The sequence below is a fragment of the Oryzias melastigma genome, linkage group LG3, assembly GCF_002922805.2.
Source record: "Oryzias melastigma strain HK-1 linkage group LG3, ASM292280v2, whole genome shotgun sequence".
In the NCBI taxonomy this organism is placed as follows: Eukaryota; Metazoa; Chordata; class Actinopteri; order Beloniformes; family Adrianichthyidae; genus Oryzias; species Oryzias melastigma.
The window spans coordinates 5481630-5501336 of NC_050514.1; the positions used below are offsets into that span (position 1 = coordinate 5481630).

Consider the following 19707-nt stretch of genomic DNA (forward strand, 5'->3'; position numbering starts at 1 on the left):
TGTTTCTTACCTGGGGGGAGCCCAGTCATGCCGTGTACAGTCCAACAAGGTGCCTACATAGGTCTTGTTCCTCCAAGTAACATTTACCACGAGCATGCCTGTGAGACAGAGAAAGGAAGATTTTAAATTGTACCCAACACAAGAGTGGAATTTATTACACACTACTGTATGTGTGTGGCTACAACACATGGTAATATTTGCTCAACAAGGTCATGTGGAAAACAAAATATGCCTTTTAAAATTTTCTTAATGCAGAAAAGCTCTGGGATTAAGTCTGACCACTAAATAGAGAAGATCAGACTTAACTGCAGTCAGTGCAGTAAATCCTGCAAAACATAACGTTATAGGGTCTTTTGAAGAGTGAGCACAGACACATTTCCAAGACTGATAACACCTCATATTGAAATAAATCATCTGGACGCAAAAGAGCTTTCTGTGAAAATGAGAACGACTTGGAAGCTAATACATCTCTGCAACCCCTCTGTCTCACTTGACGGTCCAGAAATGTACAACCTCAGGGAGAAAAGAGCAACTACATTCACTAACGTTTAACTCCAAACACTCGGGTACAACGTGAACAGTTTGACAAACTGTTAATGATTGTGCAAAAGGTCTCTTGACTTCGCTGGTATTGCTGCAATCTGTCACATAAAGAAGCTTCATCGCTGCCATTTGGCCAACGTGGGTTTAGTGGAGCTCACACTGAGGCGACTCTGTGCCAAATGAGATACCCTATCTTATGTTTAACATCTACAGTCAGCACCAAACCATTACTTCATCCATTTTATTCCTTACTAAGAACTTGAAATAATCTAACTTTTACAGTAGCTTGTGATTTATGGTGAATTGTGCAGAGGTGTGAAGGATTCATTTAGTTACAAGAAATGGAGTTCATGTAAAGAGAGAAATAATGGTAATGAAAGGCTGCAGAAAAGGCTATTTTAAATGGCCAGCAAAATCAGGGATATGAATGATCATTTGCAGACTTGTACTTGAATCATCAGCCACAAAGCTTCAGAGGTTCAGCCAGAGCGGCTGTTTGCAAAATCATTCGGAATTGATTGCCCAGACCCCCCTCCCCCCCAAACTCCCTGGTGATGACCTCAGCTTGCCACTTCAGCACTGCAGAGAAACTGGAGGCTGCAGAGAGCTAACTTATCTAATGGCACAGGAATGCTGCCTGGCAGCTTCCATCCTCTCGAGCATTTTATTAGCTTAGGAAACCTCTCTTGCTCACCCCCATTTTCCCTCCTCTCCTTCACCCCCATTTCCTCTTTTCAATGGCATAACCATCCTTGGCTTACAATCTTTTTTCCCCTCCTACACACACACACATCATAGTTAAGACCTCATTTTTCTCTTGCTGCCTCTGGCATAAAGCAGCCAGTGTATAAGGAATTTATATATGTTTACAGGAACCTGCTGACACTTGGCTGTGTGTCTCTTCCCTCAACCTGTGGCTACAAAACAAGAAATGAGTGGCTGGTCAAAGATGGATTTAACTGCAAATGAGGTTTGTGTGTTCTCGAGGTAGTGGAGAAGTCCTTCACTTTAGATTTCTGTCTCATTACCGGAGCCTAAACCTTTCTGAAACGCCATCATCAGCCCAACCTCTTTAACCACTGCAACACAAATATCTCCAGCGGTTGCTCGAGGCAGGATGTAAATCAGGGCAGGGCAAATAAATCAACCGCGTTTCATGATGTACAGGGTTAGAATTCATACCGAGGGTTCATAAGTCTTTGGTATTGTCAATAAGCATTGATGGAAGTCAAAAATACACGTTTGAGATCGGATAAGGTTTCAAAGACCAAGATAAGAATAAAAAGATCCTAAAATCTGGGTCATTGTCTTTCTTTTACCCCCCAATGGGTTTGTGAAAATGCTTCAAATGCTTTTTCTGGAAAAGAACAAAACCAAGCTCACATCCTGTTAAAGGTCCCTTTACTCACATAAAAAGAATGTACACAAATTCAAAGGAACTGTAATCAACAGTGGAATTTATTCTATGGGGGTGTAACAACAACTGTCAGCAACAGCAAAGAGATTTTGATAAATAAGTCTTCAAATAAACCTGTTATCTTGGCATACAGATTTCCCTTTTGGCTCAATCAGACTGAGTGCTAGGAATCTCCTAAGCCATCTAAACGTCTCTTCAGGCTTTTCTCCATCCAAGTTCAGGCTGTGGCTCTTTTGAGGACTTTCACCATTTTGTTCTAAAAAAACTCCAAGCTGTATTTGGCTGAGAGTTCAAAATCCAAACGCTTAAGGAAGAGAAATCCTCTGATAGTATAGTATCTTGTCTTAGACTCGCCAGAGGAATTTCCCTGTATTTGCCTCACTATAAGAAACTGTCTCAAAGTGAAAAACAAATCTCTGTGTCTTGATCAAAGCACAGCAGATGATGGCTGATAAGAAGATTGGAGGTCAATCCTGCTTAACACTTGCAGTCTTAACAAGTTGCTGATTGATTGGCTCCAAAAAAGAAGGAAAACATTTATATGGCTAAAAAGAAAAAATGAAAACTTTGTTTCAATACCAATCAGCACAGAATCATTCCACTGTAGAACAGAAAATGTAGTAAGTTATCGGCCATACAGACCAGCTTTGCATTAATGCAAGCCCTCAATAAAGACCAACTTCACAGCAATATGCTAGGTCTTGGAAACGTGTTTTGGTGGATACATTTTAAACAGTCTCTACTTAAACTAAATAACTTTTAGTACATTTTAAGTCTAAGCAACTAAATTACATTTAGCAGAAAGGAAATTATAACAAAAACACATTTTAAACAACAATATCACTGCTTAAATCTGCCTATTTTATCATCTATGGTAATTCAGGGAGACCTATAGAAGGGACAGGTTTAAACACTTGTCTTTTAATAGAAAATATAAATGTGCAATAAATCTGTGAATAAAAATGTGCAATCTGTTATGGTTGAAAGTTTTCTATTTCTCTACTGAAGTCTTGAGCTTACCCAAATCATGCATAGTCTGGGATGGAGATTTAGGCGAGTGAGTTGAGCCTATAGAGGCAGTATTGATTTTTATTCAGTGGTGCATCCCCACTGAGGTGTATTTTTAGCCAAATAGCATAAAAAAAAACAATAAAATGTCTATATCTATCTATAAATGTATAGAATTACTAGAATTTAGAAAACAAAAAAATAAAAACCCAAACAAAAGTAACTATTAACTTAAAAAGAAAAACAGAAATTCCACATATTGGAAAAAGAAGGCATCATGTGTTTTTCTTCCCGGGCACCAGCGGTAAAAAGTTTGAGTGGAACCAGGGTCAATGAGCAATCAACCCCCTATGGTGCTGTCAGCAGGGCACGGCCCAACTGGTGTGGTGTAGCTCTTTGGTCAATTGTTCTCTCTGTAGTATTAAGCCAATGGTCCCTTAGTAACTTGCATGTTGACAAATAGTAGCAGTACTGACTTCTGAAGGATGAGCGTCAGCAGACTTCATCATTTAAGAAAGCTGATGTCCCTCAAGTCTATCAAGGGAAACCAGCCTACTCTAATTGTAGAAATCAGTCTTTTGGTTCATATTTAAGAAATCAGATTGCCCCAGAAAATCCTTTACTTACATGTAAGAAAATGCACTAAATTGTTATTGAAGAATAAATTCTGATAAAATGACAAGGAAGTGGCACTCAATAAAAAACAGCAACTCAACAGTCTAGTTTGTCAAGCCTCAATTTATGAACACTTGAAAATAAAATCAATTTAAACTGATAACACAAAATAAGGTCCTCTATATGATTTTCATTAAATGAAAACTTGATTTAGGAACAAATAGTTCTTTTAAAAAGCTTACCTTCATTTTTGTTGTAAATTTCAATTACCTGCTACAGGAATAAAGGTGTAATAAGTAATACTAGTCACTCCAACACTGGTTTTAATGCCACAAGTAGATGCCAGTAGGGAGAATAACCTTGTATTTACAGAGACTTGCTGAACATTTTGTGTGGGGCCATTATACCTCTCTCAACTCACCGGGTTTGTTTTAGAAGACACCGACTGGAGTTCAAAGATAAACAAATATATTTTACTATTTGCAGTTCTGCTTTTGCAAACAAATCCCAAGCAAACTGAGGACGCAAAGAAAGGTCAGATTGATTTGAAGCAAACCCAGTCACCAAGGGGCCATGATTTTAACACTCGTCTGTGTCAGTAATGCTGAACATCAAACAGCAGGATCTTTAGACAGAGCACTGCTTCTCACATGCAGGCATAATCAAGTGCTGGTATGGTTAACAGGAGCTATTAAAGGCAAACGTGCTAAAAAAATGCAGCAAAACTGTAAAAAAAGCAGGAAAGGATGTTTGTTTATTAAGGAAAAAAGCGATTGGTCAAATAGATGTAACTAGAGATGAGTGGTTGAGAGTAGATTTAGGTCAGCTTAAGTTTCTTAGAATATTTCCTGTACAAACTTAAAGCCAAAATGATTATTGTATTGTTCATAGAGCTTTGAGCTCCTTGGGGGGACTTTACAGAAATGGCCTACAAAACAAAAAACTTAATTAAACAGAGAACAGAGCTAAAGTTTTCCCAGTGGTGATTGTTTGTAGGGGGTTTGTGGCACAGTTTGTTATTGGGAGGAGCCTAAAGCAGATGATTAGCAGAATGGCTGGTGAAAAGGAGAAAGGGTGTCGTGGGCAGTTATCAATAGAAAGCTATGGAAAAGTGACTTTGCTTGGTGCATTTATCGGTCTGGTACAATCCCATATTTTAAGCATTTCCACAGTAAAATGGACCTCTTGGGGCACTCATCGGTTGTAAGTCCATTGAAAAGTGGAACGAAACGAAAACGCCACTATACCGCTCATTCAAGCTAACATTTCCAATGTTTGTAAGCATTCCGGTTTTTCCCGTTACCTGTGTTCTCTTTTCGTCATGAGTCTATGTTGAAAATGCCTACAAACAACAGCAAGGCCTGGTCTGCGGTGGAATAAAAATACGAGCTGTTGGATGACCTCCATTGTTGTTGCTTTTCTAGTGGTTGCACTACAATGACAAAATGACACGCTAGCAGTCTACACTACACATGCAACATGAAAACAACATGCTCAGTGGAAGTGAGGCTTGACTGAGAGGAAGCACTCGCCAGAATTAATTGAACCATACCGTACCGCTCAGTTGAAACGAGGCTCTACTTATCCTTGTGCGTTGTTTAAGAGTTAGCTACGACCTATCGATGCACCATACCCATAGAAAAAAATATGCATAAACATTTTTGGTCTACAGGTTCACCCAGCGGTTTAGGACTATTTTATTTTCAACAAGTTTGCCCATTTTTTCCCCACAGGCGGCGAGTATCCACCGATATGGGCAGTTGTGATTAATGTCAAATCATCTCACAGATGTATTCAGTCTAATGTCTTTCTTTAAGGTTGATTGATGGACCATTGATGTCATTTCAAGTGTCTGCAAAACTTCTAAAGATATTGTTATTTTTAAACATTACTTGTGTGTTTTGCAATGAAAAGATAAATGGAGACAACAGTTTGGTAATTGCTGCATGGGTGACTGCCATGTCTTGCTTTAACCCTCCCTCACCCCTCTCTACTTAACACATTTTATTAGGCTGCTGTGGGACCAACATTATCAGGTCCTCTGCTGCTGCTGAAATCTGTGGGGGTTCACAGCAAGAATCCACAAGGCTTCAATGGTTTTTACTGACTAACTCTGTCAAAATGCTTGTCTGTCTTTAAAAATAAGATTCTTCTCAATAAAATGTCATGTGAGACTGTGTTGACTTTCAGTGCAAACCAACATCGATAAATGACCAATTACCAATGATTGGTAACTGTTTATTTTCCTCTTCCATGAACAATTACTAAAAGCAACACTTATGACTACCCTTCCCTTGTGCTTCTAGTACGCTGTAAAAGCAAAGGACGGTATGAACAATGAAAAAAAAAAAAAATCATGTCAGTATTCATCCCAGAAGATAAAAGATAGCAGGCTACTGCCGTGAGCGTTGACTGTAACCCTGACAAATGAAGCGTTCCAGCACTCAAGTGCTGAGTATGTTTCCATTTTAACTGTGTTATTCTGCACTTGTGGTGGATAAAACAAAGTCGAGCTTGTCTGGTTATGTCAGTGTCAAGCACAAAGTCCGCAGTCTGACCTTTATTTTAACTGCTGCACAGACAGCAATTCTGAACAAACTGCATGAGTAAATGACTGGACATGGAGGTTACACAGTGGAGGCCTAGCAGCATCTTCTATTACCCAAGGGAGTTCTGTGCTCCAGTTTGAAAACACCTGTGTTCAACGCTTGTTTGGGCTTATATGATAATGGTGCCTTGATGACGGAGGAGTAGGACAAATATTTCATATAACAGTGACCTGAATAATGTGTCCCAGAAAGATGAAAACAAGAGAAACACAAAATATTCTATTATTTTTATCTGCTTGCTTTCGCTTCTTTTACAAAATGCTGATACAGAGTCACACTAAAAGACATCCTAAAAACCTTTACTTTAAATTCAAACACATACAATTGACTAGCAAGGTATCAGATCAATTGTTTTTGTTTTTTATCGACAACCTTAAAAACTCAAACGTAATCACACCCTTAAATACAATTTCCACATGCCATACAATCACTACACTTTAATGCAGCTTCAGTCAACAGAAAATTTGCTTTCATGGTAACATTTTTTAAAATAGAAATATAATTTACTCTTTGACTTTCTTGACAGTTTAGGATGGCAACTTCATCCAATAATTGTCCTTTATAGAACATTGTTTTCTATTGGACAGATTTAAAACTCGTTTTTGAGGCTTATGTTGTGTTCACACCAAAAACGATTCATGCACTGCCTCTTTTTTGACATGCGTCATATTCACTACACGATGGTTTTCCATAAACAAGTTCAAAAGCTTGATGCTCGCGTGTGGTAGAAACTACTGTTCATTTTTTTTTTGCCTCATCCCTACATGGAACCAGTGACTGTATGTCTCATACAGTCACTGGAAGATATTGATGATATCAAGAGATCAGGTTTATTCATTTTGGAGAGCTCTACAAAAACATTGGTAAGCACGTCTCCATGTCTGGGATTTTCCCAGTAGAGTATGGTTTTCCCATCAACTGCCTGAGCGGCATCTGACTGACGGTTGCTTTCAGCGGTACTTCTGGGTCTCTGTGGCCCAGTTTAATGACTCGCTGTCCCTCATTAGTCCGAGGAGGAAGAAAACAAAAAAATAAGAATACAATTAGAGGACCTTCTCTGTTGTTGTTTTTAATGCAAAAAAAGAAAGATGTCATTGAGTTCAGGAGGAGAATGATCCAATTTTTCTCCATGTTGGCTTTGCACCCCACCCACTGATCATATCATCAACACGTCATGGGCAAAAGCTAGATCTCTGATTGGTTGTAACTATCTAAATTGTTGGATTATTTGTTGGGAATACTGTGATGCCCAAAGCATGCTGCCATCAGTCCACCACACATGATACTCAAAACAAACTGTAGGACCTCTGATCACATTTTTACACTGACTTTAGATTAAAACTGTGTGCCCCTGCCATGCAAATTACGTTCAGTGTGAATGCAGCTTCATGTTTTCTGCTGTGTTGCCTAGTTTTGCTGTTACTTAAACTCACACCTATCTAAAGACGAGCTGACATGCAAGAGTAAGATTTATAAGAACATTTACATTTCGTACAGTAGTTAGGAAACGCCCAACACGCTCATTGAAGAACTGAGGATTTTACACTTTACACTAATTCTAATGAGGATGTCAGAAAATACTTCATTATCACTCTTCTGTCCTAACTAAAACAAATCCCTGATGTAGTAACAATTTTTTTCTGTAATTTTATGTGCTTTCACAACTGCACATTACTATGTTATTATAGCTCCTCCAGGAGCTCATTATACTATAAGCAAAAGTGTCGCAAGTGAGAAAATTTACTACATTTAGCTTCCACAAGACCCCAAAACGACAGAGTTGGGTCAAAGCTGAGAGAAGAACTGATTCCACATGTTATTCAAGAACAAGGCCAAGGTTGGTGATTTTAGAAAACATTTAGAAAGCATTTAAGCAGCTGTACGTAAAAACTGCAGGATGGATTTTGCTTCATGAAAAGTTAAAGTGTCTCTCTGAGAAGAATAACAGCCTATGAGAAGGTCAATCCTCTGAAACCACCGAGGCAAACCAACGGACCATTAGTATGCTTTCCGCTTCGTTCAACATTATCAGCAGCACGCAGCAGCTTCGCCCACAACAACAGAAAAATCTGTACATGTTTATTCTCGCTGTGGCAGATGGGAGGTGAGGGGAAAGCAGCTTGTTGGTCAAAAGATAAACATTTGGATTTTATACCACCTTTACACATAGCTGTGTATGTAAACAGTTTGGAGATAAGCAGGGCTAGTTGGCGTACATGTAGCCTTGGTGGACCTGTAGTCATTTTCTAAAGCCAAATCTGTGTGGTATAGAATATCACAGCTGTGCTCAACACATACCAAAAACCCAACCTTGTCACTTATTAGAAAATACTTTTTTTTTTTTACTTTCAGGAGCAAAAAGGTGAGATTTAGGATCATTTTTGGAGATATATTGGTTCCATTATAAAAATAAAAAATAAAAAACTACCAGAAAACAAAACCCATAACCACCTGAAGCTGTTACTTTAACCTGTACCTTCATGGGAGAGTTGTTCCTTTCCCTCTTTGGTAACTGGCCACCATCCCAGTCTTGCAGTGAGAGTAAAGATAAGGTTGACAAGCACTGCAGAAATGTAACTGGTTGGTGATAAACTTCAGGGTAAGAGGTGGACAGAGTAGTTTCACTTTTGCTGTTTTCTTTTGGATCCGTCTTTTTTTTCCCCCAGTTAACAGTGATTGATTTTTCCCCTCCATCTGCGTCTGGCTCATTGGCCTGGTGGACAGCTACAGGCCTCCAGACAATACTCAATTTAATTTCAAGGACAGCTCCTGCACAAAGTTCAGAGAGCGGCCCCTGCTCTCCCCTGTAAAAACATTTCAATAGGGGGCACCGGCAGGTGTTCCTCACAAGAGCAAAGGAGCAGAGGTGGTAAGTGAGTTATAGAGCCAAGTGCTTATTTTATACAGTTCACCCTTTCCCAACTCCCTGACAGGCTCAAAGAAACAGAAGACATGGAGAAAAAGAACTCCAATGTTTCACAGACTTATTTTGCAAGGAAGAAGCTTTAAAGTTCTGCAGTAAGACCGCAGACTGCAGCAATGCAGTGATGGTTTTAGGAACAATTTGACGAACATGTAGAACTAAAATCCTTAATTATTGCAACACAACATAGCTTAAAATCTCACCCTGATCATAGTTTAATCTATTATTAAAGTGTTCCCAGGGGTCTTATGATTATGATGATGCCATTTGTTTGTTATTTTGGGCAAAATAAAAAAAACCTCAACATTGTTTTCAATGACAGTTTCTGCAGAGCAGCAGGAGTCTATTAGAAATTTGACTAAGTTTGTAGGTGGTACTTTTGGCGCAGGTTAAGCATGAGTAACCTATATGTTTACATGTTCTACTGCTAGCTTACAGCCCCTCACACCCCAATCAACAAAATTGGTGAGCAATATTGGAACTTGTATCCTGTCCATTGTATCTTCAGAGTAAAAGTACAAACTTTTTCCAACATTTTTAATCTGCTTCTGATTCATAGCAATTTGAATACAGAAATACTCAGAAGTGCGATTTTAAACTTAATTTTCTTTATATTTGGGATGTAAAGATTCCATTTTAAAATTATACGATTCATTTAATAATTTGTGGTTGCTAATCCAATACATAGTCTATATTGGTTTATTTTGAACGATCCGATTCACTGACCTAAAATCCATCCAGGAGATCTTAAGCCAAATTGCAAGAAAATCAAGTGTAAATTAAATATGTGTTGAAATGAACATAAATTAATGGCAAATTCATAAAGTTTAGCCCACTGTTTTTTTCACACATCAAAATAATACAAACGGAACATTATTAGAAAATTCTACCACACTGTATTGTTCCATGTCTTTACAAGTGTTTCCACAAACTGGACTGTAATGACAGTTTGATCATTTTATGCTGCCATTAGAACTGTGTTGTCTGATGTGATGGATCATTTTTATGTTACAGTAAAAAAAAACAAAAAAAAAACACCATACCTCAAACCAAATTACATATTCCAACATTGATATATTTATTTCATTTTGAAATAATTTTAGAATGGCAAAGTTCAATTCAATTAACAGCTTGTCTCAGACGGATCAATCTGGTTGGATAAATTGATTCATTAATTTTAATCAATAAATCGTTACACCCCTACTTTATATGCCCTACATCATCAGATAAATGCCCCAAGAACATGTTAAAAACGTGATTTTTGTCAGAGTGGGTCTTTAAGGAGCTGTGGGACCTGCTTGAGGAATAGCATGCTGTGAAATTAAGGGTCAGCATGTGTGAACGTGTGTGTCACTGGCACAGAGTTGCAGTGTTTGGCGAAAAGGGCCCCCTCTGTGTTCCCTCTGCCCTGGGGCAGGAGCCAAGGCATTCTGGGCTCCGTTTCAAGTGCAATAAACCTCTGCTGCATTTCGGAGTTGGCATTTGAAGGTATCAGCATAGTAAGCCTGGGAGGGGTTGGCCTGTCGCCGTGACGACATGACCCCGGGAGCTGCCACTGCCTCGCGTGCACAGAGGGAATAGGTATCAGTGTTCAGCCTTAAAATACCTCTCGCTGTGCCCCTCCCCCACCTTTTGCTCGAGCTTTAACACGCCTGATTTACAACGTGACGGGCCAGATTTCTATCGGCCATCTTTTTTGAGTAAACACATCCAAATGTGTTTCTTGAAAGGCATATTAATCCATAAATAATGCATATTAGACAATTTAAAAGCTTTCCTTTAAATCCCGTCCAGGTGTGGCCACATCTGTTCTCACAGTCTAAACGACAGGAAACGGGTATTTATCCTATTGGATATGATTCTGGACTGTTTTGACCAACGGACTGCTATCGCTTTTGTTATCTGTGCTTGATTCCCTCTCATTTGTCTGTCTCTCCTGCATTCAGACAATTACCGGGTGCCTGTAGTTCATTTGCTCCCACAAGGCGAAAGGCGGAGGTGATGGAGCAGCTGTTGGCTGGCAGGCTAAATGATATCTGCACACAGTGCTTAAAAGCCTAAACGGCTCTGTATGAGCTTTGTCATTAGGAGAGGTGGGGACTGCTTCATTTTACTGCTAATCAGAGCGCCTCTGCTAAGTCTTTGGGGCTTTGTTAGTCTTTTCTAGTCCTACGTTTACGCGTTTCTTTTTTTCTTCTAAAGTCGGTTGGTCTTTGTGTAATCGGGACATTTTGACATGTATGTGTCTTTTAAGGTAAAGTGACATGATAGCTTTGCAGTTTGAATGTAAACAGGAACAAGTTCCCCTTCTTATTAAAAACCAGCTTAGGAGTCTTTCAGGATCCTGCATATATTAGAGATCATTAAAGACTCCAAGAGCTCCCCTATGTTTTTTGTAGTCTGTAAACCTGAAATAAGAGATGGTGTTCATCAGCTTGTGTGGGTTATTCTTAGACAAGGACAGGGACTGCTTCACTGAACTGGCATGTGAACATTTGACTCAATGTTGGAACTATGCTAGTATGATGGAAACTCAGATCTCCAACATGTTAAAAAAAAAACCCGGAAAAAACCCCCCACAAATGACAAAAAGACACCACAAATTATTTCATCTGCTCAGTTTAAGCGTAAAGGAAACAACTGTGCACATCAATGCCATAGACAACGTGTCAAGAGTTTTGTATTAACTTTAGCCTTTTGACAGAACTTAACTCCTGTGTTTACATTCTTTGGACTACTGTAACTCTTCAGCTGTTTACGAGTTTATTTTACCAAACTGCACAATAAAGAAGAAAAAAATCATATACAAGTCTCACTTTTGAGATTAAGTTATTTAACAAAGAAGAGGAACAAGAACATCTTAAAAGGCAAATCATAATACAGAATAGATAACAATAGTCTGAATATATGCACGCTTTTATACCCCCAACATATTGTTTATTTACTAGAGGTGAAACTAGAGCCGCGTGATATGGTCAAAATTCCAATCTCTCATTTTTTCATTCCAAATTCGATTTTCGATTTTTTTCTTCCCTCCTTTTACTTTCTTTAACAAAGGTTAAAAATTAAAGAATATTTAAAAAAAAACTTGTTTTCACATCTCCCTTGGAAATGAGCTTGAAGACAAAGTGCAATAGCTCTAAAAAAAATGTTTGTAGAACAATGCAGCAGGTATTTTGTAAACTAGCTTAAGCATCACATAAAGAGAAATACTACTCATTCAGCAGAACACTTTTGGTAGCAACAGCCATCAAACTGATTTTGAAGTGTGTGGTTTGAAGTCTCAACCTGGTGACAAAAATCAAATTTTTGACTCACCACCCATGATGCCCAGTAGATAAAATAAAATCTAAACATATTTTGTACTGAACAAAATATTACTTTATCTTACTAAGAAATTTACATGAGTGCTATTTTTAAAAGTATTATGCTGGAACACGCGTTTATTTTTTAACACATTATTTAGCAAACAAGCCATTTCTCTCTCTCTCCTCTTGACTGACTGAACAATCTCCTCTGCTAGCTGCAGCTTTCATGTCTGCGCTTTGCAAGAGACGGACGGGTTGACTTTACGCCGAACTACAGAAGCCCAAGAGAGCAGAGAGCTGGAAAATTTAAAATCTCAATTTTCAAAAAAATAAATTGTCTAAAGCAACAAATTCAAATTAATCGATAATATTGATATATTGGCCAGCCGTCGGTGTAACTACTCTTTTCAACAAAGAATGGAAAGCCAAAAGCCAACATGACAAGCAGCTGTTCTCCATGTCAGAATCAGCTGATAATTTTGAACATGTAAACGGTAAAAGAGTTGCAGTACGTCAAAGAGCACGTGTTCTTAAGGTGTTGTCACTGACATGTCTGCTATTAAAGGGCTAAGCAAAACAAGTCATGATTTTGTCCAATTTTAATTATCTAGTAGTCACATGGTGGGAAAATACTACAAGTATAGGTGGGTTAAACTAATTAATGTATAAAGTTAATCTTCATTTGAGAAATAAAGTATTAATCAAACATATTCATTGGCATTTGAAGATTATCCTGTTAATATATATGTAAGAATGTATTATTTTAGTAACTAAAGTTTCACTACTTTTACTTAAATATTACATATGTAAAAAGAAAACCATACAACATGGGTTCAAAAATTGAAATTTAAAAAATGACCTAATAATAAATTGTGTGAATGGAAATTGAATGAAGTATTTTGGCATTATACCTTTTCCTAATTACAGTACCAAACACTATCAGATAACTGCAACAGCACATAATTAGCTGGACATATTTTTCCAAGTCCTGCTGTAACAATACGGCTAACGTTGCCACTGTTCATCCTTTAGAAGCAGAAGCTGCTCCTCAGGACTCCAACCCATCTTTTGCAAAACCAAGCTTGTGACTTTTCATGCCAGTTGTTCACCTCGAGAGAGCACCAACATCAAGTTTGGGGCTAAATTAAGCTTCAACAACTGCTCGTCATGCAGGATTTCAAAGAGAATCCAAAATGGAAATAACTCGTGTGTTCTTTTTCAAAGACAGCTCGGTTGTAATATTATCCCACTGCAGCTTTGACAGCCATAACAACCTGTGTACTACACCTGCAGAGTGCCCCCCCTTCCTCTTCTTTTCTCTCCATTTCACCACTTTCTAAAACCACTCGAAAGCCCCCCTCCCCTTTGAGCAAGACAGAGCAGATTTAGAGGAAAACAAAGCCCCACCAGACCAAACCACTGTCTGTTTTAGCCAAAACAGCAGCCCTGAGGGTGTGAGTGCAGGCGGAGGACAGACGTGGATGGACAGAGCTAGCAGGTCTGGGCAAAAGGAGGCTCAATCCCTCTGTGGGAGGCAGAAAAGGAGGGGAGCACAGCATAGTACTGCTGTTGGCTCCGAAGCCATGTTTGTGTCACTAACAGACGTGGCCTTGTCTATCCCAAACCAGCCCTCCAACCCCCCCTGCCTCTGCCCCTTACCATGTACTCACTCTCTCAGTTTGCCTGGAAACAGAGGCAAGAGGTGACAGGCTGGATGCCTGGTAACAGAAAAGAGCTGCGACTGAGAGAAAAAGAGGGGGAGGCAAACAGATACAGCTCAGAGCTGATGGGAAAATCAAAAAAAAAAAAAAAGGAATGAAGGAGGAGGGGGGACTCAATAGCAGGGACTTTGGGAATGTTGGTGAGGCGAGGACCCAGCACTGTGCATGTGTGGGCGATTGGTACTCAGCATGCCTGCAGAGGGACCGAGCCAGAGATGCTTTGAAGATCTGCTGTTGGTATTATTTCTCAGAAAAACAGGAGTGCTTTTTCACATCCAGCAAAACCTGTAAGTGATGCATCTTAAAGTTAAATAATCTGAAGGTTCAACCGCAGAGAACAAACCGGCGTCTCGGATTTCATTCAGACTGCACTGCAGGAGACGGGCCAAACATTTCACCAACTGGCAGGTTTGCAAAGAACCAGCGTTGTTATGAGACGTAACGCAGTCGAACATGTCTAAACCATAAACTCCACTATATATGCCCCAAATAAAAGCATGAATCAAAGCCACCTCAGAACAAACTGCCAACTACTACTATCCTGGCAACATTATGCAGCATGTGTGGATTTAAAGCATGAATTGGTACTGCCAGCATTTCCTGACACAATCTGGATAGATCCAATAGGCAAAAGAGTAAGAATGAAAAAAGGCTTTATTGAGCAGCACTTCTCCATGTTTTTATTCATAAGCAAAACATCTAAAATTCTCCATGGTAAAAATAATGCATCCCCTTTTGCCCGAATCCAGCTCCCCAAAAACACATTAGGCTACTTCTCTTACCATCTTCAGTTTCTTGCCATACGATGCCTTCAAGATTGACACTTGTACCGGGCTCACATGGCCCTAAGCACTCGGGTTCGGTCGCCAGGGCCACGTCGGATGTGTTCACCGCTACTGAGCGTGTGCGCACCATTATCTGCTCACAGGGTGAGGCAATTTCACTGCTGCCTACTGTGGACAGGAGGTGGAGGGGAGGAGGAGCTGGCGTGGAGACAGGAGATTCCATCTGTGGAGGGAGAGAAAACAAGAAAAAAAAAGAGGAGGTTAACAGAGAAGGAAATACACAAGACACTTCAGAGGATCCGTATAAACACAGAGCTGATGCTGGAATTCAGCCAACAGATGCCACAATGAGAGGAGGCGCTGAATACACCAGAGACATTCTGGCCTTTCAGTGGTCCTTGAAAACTATCCTCAGCAGAGACGGAGCAATGCAGCTGTTAGTGCGGCAATGTGGCTTTCTTCAACCTTTCTCCTCAACCTTTGAGGTGATAAGTAGGCTGAGCTGGCAGAGAGAGAATTTTAACTGCCTCCACTGCCTCTGTGGAAGGACAGAATTAGATATGCAGGGAATGTCAACAGCCCCTCAGCGCTCCTCTCTCGCACACGGCAAAGCCAGATTCATGACACAAAATCATCCCACAGACTGATCACTCATTAATTCTCTCAATTAAAGAGCTAGTTGTGGTAAGGGAGCAGGGCTGCTGTGGGTCAGTAATTGATTTCACCTGTTCTGACAGACTGTGACAGCAGTGAGGACTCGCTGGGTCCATGCGGAGAAGGAAAATGAAAAGGACAGCGAGGTAGGGAGGCGATGGGAGCAAATGAGGGGAAGAGAAGGAGAGAACTGGAGGCACAAAAATGTGTAGGAGGTAAAAGAGACAGAGAGGAAGACTGATGGTGATTCAGAGGCCACAGTAGCACTAGTCTTGGTTCTCTTTATTCAGGCAGTCAACATTAAAGCGGCCCCAATCATTATCACCGAGCGGCGAGAGGAATACCATGCTGCGGCCAACAACACATTTATTAATTGGGTATAAACCACTTGGTGCTGCCAATGGTGGACCCAATTAGGCTTAGATGACTAAACAAGAACTGACACATTACATTATAAGCCTGTATAACCTTTAAATAATTGTAATCTTTTCACTGTTCCCAAATGTGGAGAGTGTTGTAAAAGGAATATTGACCATATTAAGTCCATTTAGGGACTGGATCCACCACTTTGGTGCAGAATCAAACAGCTGAAGTGGCAATGTGGGCAAACCTCCCCAACACTGAGTAAAAGATAATGACCTTGCTGGATGCTTAAGGGCAAGTTTGCATGATTAATGTAGTGCTGATGAGCAAACACTTCAGAAAAGTGTACGAGCACAGCATCATAACAGCTCTGCAGAGCTATCAGTACAGAAATCTCACCAGTAAATGCTTGCACCAATCATGTAAATCCAGAGGAACAGTTGTAACTAAGCATTGAGCCTCACTGCTGATATACACCATCATTTTATAAGATTTTTTATCAAACAAAGACTCATAAAGAGTATTGTAAGTTTAAAGACTAATTTCTAGAACATAAAGAAGGAAGATTTGAGTTTTATTTGATCTTCCTCACAAAATTTAAAATGAGCTCAGGGTTTGTCGTTAAAGATGGCTTCACGGTTTACGGGCATCTCTGTGGACGGTCCACTTCTTCCTGTGCTCAGAGGAAGAACAAATAACGGTCGTAGCAGGGGAGAGTGAGGGCTAATGACATCGTAATCAGCATGTGTCACATTCTGAAGCGGTCGTGGCCAAGCTTCGGGCCAGCTGAGTGAATGAGACAGGACTGGTAATAACCCGAGCTGTCACCACACGCTGTTCCTGGACCTCATAGAGACACAGACGTCTAAAGAGAAGACCGCACAATAAACCCTCTCACACAAGTGGTTTTCACACAGCGGTAGGGCTATATTGGCAAGAAAGAAAAAAAAGATCTGCTGTTCAACCTCTGCTGTTGCCTTTTAGCAATTCAGACAGACCAAAGAGAGATGCAACAGTGCCAAGAAGCTGCTTTCTTGCACGTGAGATATCAGGATCTCACAGTTGGTTGATTGACAGATGCATCGCTGTGAAAAATCCTGTTTCGCCATTTTGACTCGAGCAGCCGTAGAGCACTCCTATCTCTGTTACTACGCAGCACAATGGTACAAAAGGATAACCAGTAGAGCCATTGAACAACAAAACTATTCATGCAGTTTTGAATAAAAAAAAGGAGGTCAGAGGCACAACAAGAAAACAGTGTCAATAAGGAAGTTATAAGAGTAAAAAATGTAAATGTGAAAACAAATTTATTTTCTTTTTTCTTTCTTTCTTTATTAAATCTGTTTGCTTCAAACTTTAAATACAAATACACATGACAAAGAATTAATGAGGTAGTAAGTAATGGTAGAGAGAAAATTATCCCTCTCATAATGGGATTATAAATCTGTCTAAAGGACACACTGTGCATGTGGCGCACATGTACTCCGTGGTGTTCACATTGGACAAGCAGAGAGGGGCTACTTTTTCTTTTTCTACTGTGTACTAGCACATGTCCACCATTTACACTTGGAGGAGGATTGGTGTGAAATGTTTAAGTAGGTCAAATATCTTGTTCCAGGCTTTTTCTTTCATGGCTCTTTTCCGATATATTTTTTACACTCGTTTACATAGACTTTTTATTAGAAGTGGCAGCTTGAATGTGCGTTGCAGAGGGCAGTGTGTATGTAGCTTAAGCCTTAGCCTAAGAGTTATGTTCACACCGGACATGTGACTCACATTAAACATGACTCACATGTCCATTTTAGCATATGGTGTTCACACTAGACTATCATTACCCAATATTATAGCATGTCCACCACCTGTAGTTGAAAGATGCTTGGTGCAAAATGTTGAAGAGGTGGAAATCTGACTCCAGGCTTTTTCTTCCACAGCTCTATTCCGATATACAAGACTTGTCCTATAATTTCAACCAGGTACAGAACGCAATTAATAATTTCTCCACCATGACCAATTTTCAAACAGCTGGTACTTCCATGAATTACCCCGGGTTCATACAGCAAGTATTACGGCTCTGACACGAGTGCCGCAGTCTTCACATAAGTTTAAAAGTAGGAAAGGAAATCCCACTGCAGATGATCACGTTTGACCTCTGCGATCTGGCCTTTGTGGCGCTGTGAATCCGTTTTGTTGGGTTCAAATTTTCGCCGGAAGCCACAGCGAATAAGGAGGGGATTAGTGCACTTCCTATAGGAATGGTGGGTTATCGCATGAGCCTACGCGAGTATGGAGTTTCGCAAGGTTGGCAGCAGAGCCTGTGCCTGTAGCCATCCAGTAGCCAATACGAGCCTTCTGCTGTAGCTAGACCACTCCCGCATCGCACCTGACCTGTAACCCTTGCCGGTTCAAGGGGACATAAGCCATGTGTTAATACCAAATCCGAGTCCCTAATTGGTCAAGTTCAACCTTGTTTAACTTGCAATGCGCATTCACTGGCCACACATTATGTAGAGCCAAAAAACTTGCGTAACTATGCGTGAACGCAAGAGTTTTGACTTTCCATCAGAAGTGGCCATTCGAACACACCTTATCAAGAGCAGTGTTGACATATCTTTAATTATTTATGAGAATTGTGCATTGTGTATGACTGTTGAAAATGGGGGAAGGGTACTTTAAAAGTAGTTAAGAGTATTGGGACCTTAGTCACAACATTCATTACAGCAAGATCCAGGCTCTCTGTGGATAAAAAAAAGCAAATAGCGAGGTGCTCGGTGAGCCCGTAGAGTAAAGATGTTCAAGCACATTGCTGTGAGTAATAGGATGTAGTGAACACTTATAGAACACAAGTAAAGTAAGGGTGAAGTAGGTGACACACATGTGTGTCAAAGATTTTGTTCTTTTCTAAAATTAAAGGGACCATACAACAGTGTTACCATACATCATAAGTGCATATAACTTACAATGGCCTCATGAATACTTCCTGATACACTTACACACACACACACACAACAATTGTATGTTCCATTTCAACAAGTCTCAGAAGAACTACAAAACCCACCTGAGCTGCACTTACGATGCGCCTTGAACAGACCGCTCCTCTCTATGACCCTCAGCGGGCCTATACAACCCAAAAACCCACATGTGACTATACCTGAACCAGCATACAAAAGCTTTGCCTCATCAGATAAGTAAGCCTTGAGCAACATTTACGTCAAGCTAAATTCCAAGGCTTCTTTCATCCTCCCAAGTATTTAGAGGATTTTCAAAACTGCACTGTCTGGTAACTACACGTGCACTTGCTTAACTGAGGCTACATGCCAACTCCAGTAGAAAGCCTTGTAAAAGAGTTTTCTAGTCCCTGATGGAAATCCTGACAATCAAGTGGCTGTTGTGTAGTAAGGAAGTGCTGACAGAGGAGCAATGCTGATCACACTGGAACTTGACATTTGCTGATAGACGTGCTATTTTTTTCACCAAGCACATTACTTTACTTTGAGTTTAAGGTGAGGCTTACAAACACTATTGTACAGTAGTGTCTCATTGACCCACCAACCTGGGTTCCACTCATGTTTCAAGAGTGGCCAAAGTAATCGAGTAAATCTTTCTAGATGTAAATTATTTTATTATCATATCCATTGGTCACAAAACATCCTTTTATGTAATATTTTACTTTTTTTTTTTTAAATCTAAAACACAGATTGAAGAGTATTAATGAAAAACTGTCAGCTGATAGAATCATGAAATTGGCAAAAAAATAACTGAGT

General features: G+C 39.9%; 1 protein-coding gene across 2 annotated transcripts in view; it reads right to left on the reverse strand.

The window, feature by feature from the left end:
* The window catches only part of LOC112160425 (zinc finger protein 609), a 95372-nt gene that overhangs the window by 9472 nt on the left and 66193 nt on the right, over positions 1-19707 (reverse strand). For both annotated transcript variants that reach the window (XM_024294902.2, XM_036216992.1), the window contains exons 3-4: positions 14927-15152; positions 11-98 (exon numbers count right to left, since the gene is read on the reverse strand). In XM_024294902.2, coding sequence (XP_024150670.1) covers positions 11-98; positions 14927-15152 — 314 coding nt within the window. The remainder of the gene's footprint in view (positions 1-10; positions 99-14926; positions 15153-19707) is intronic.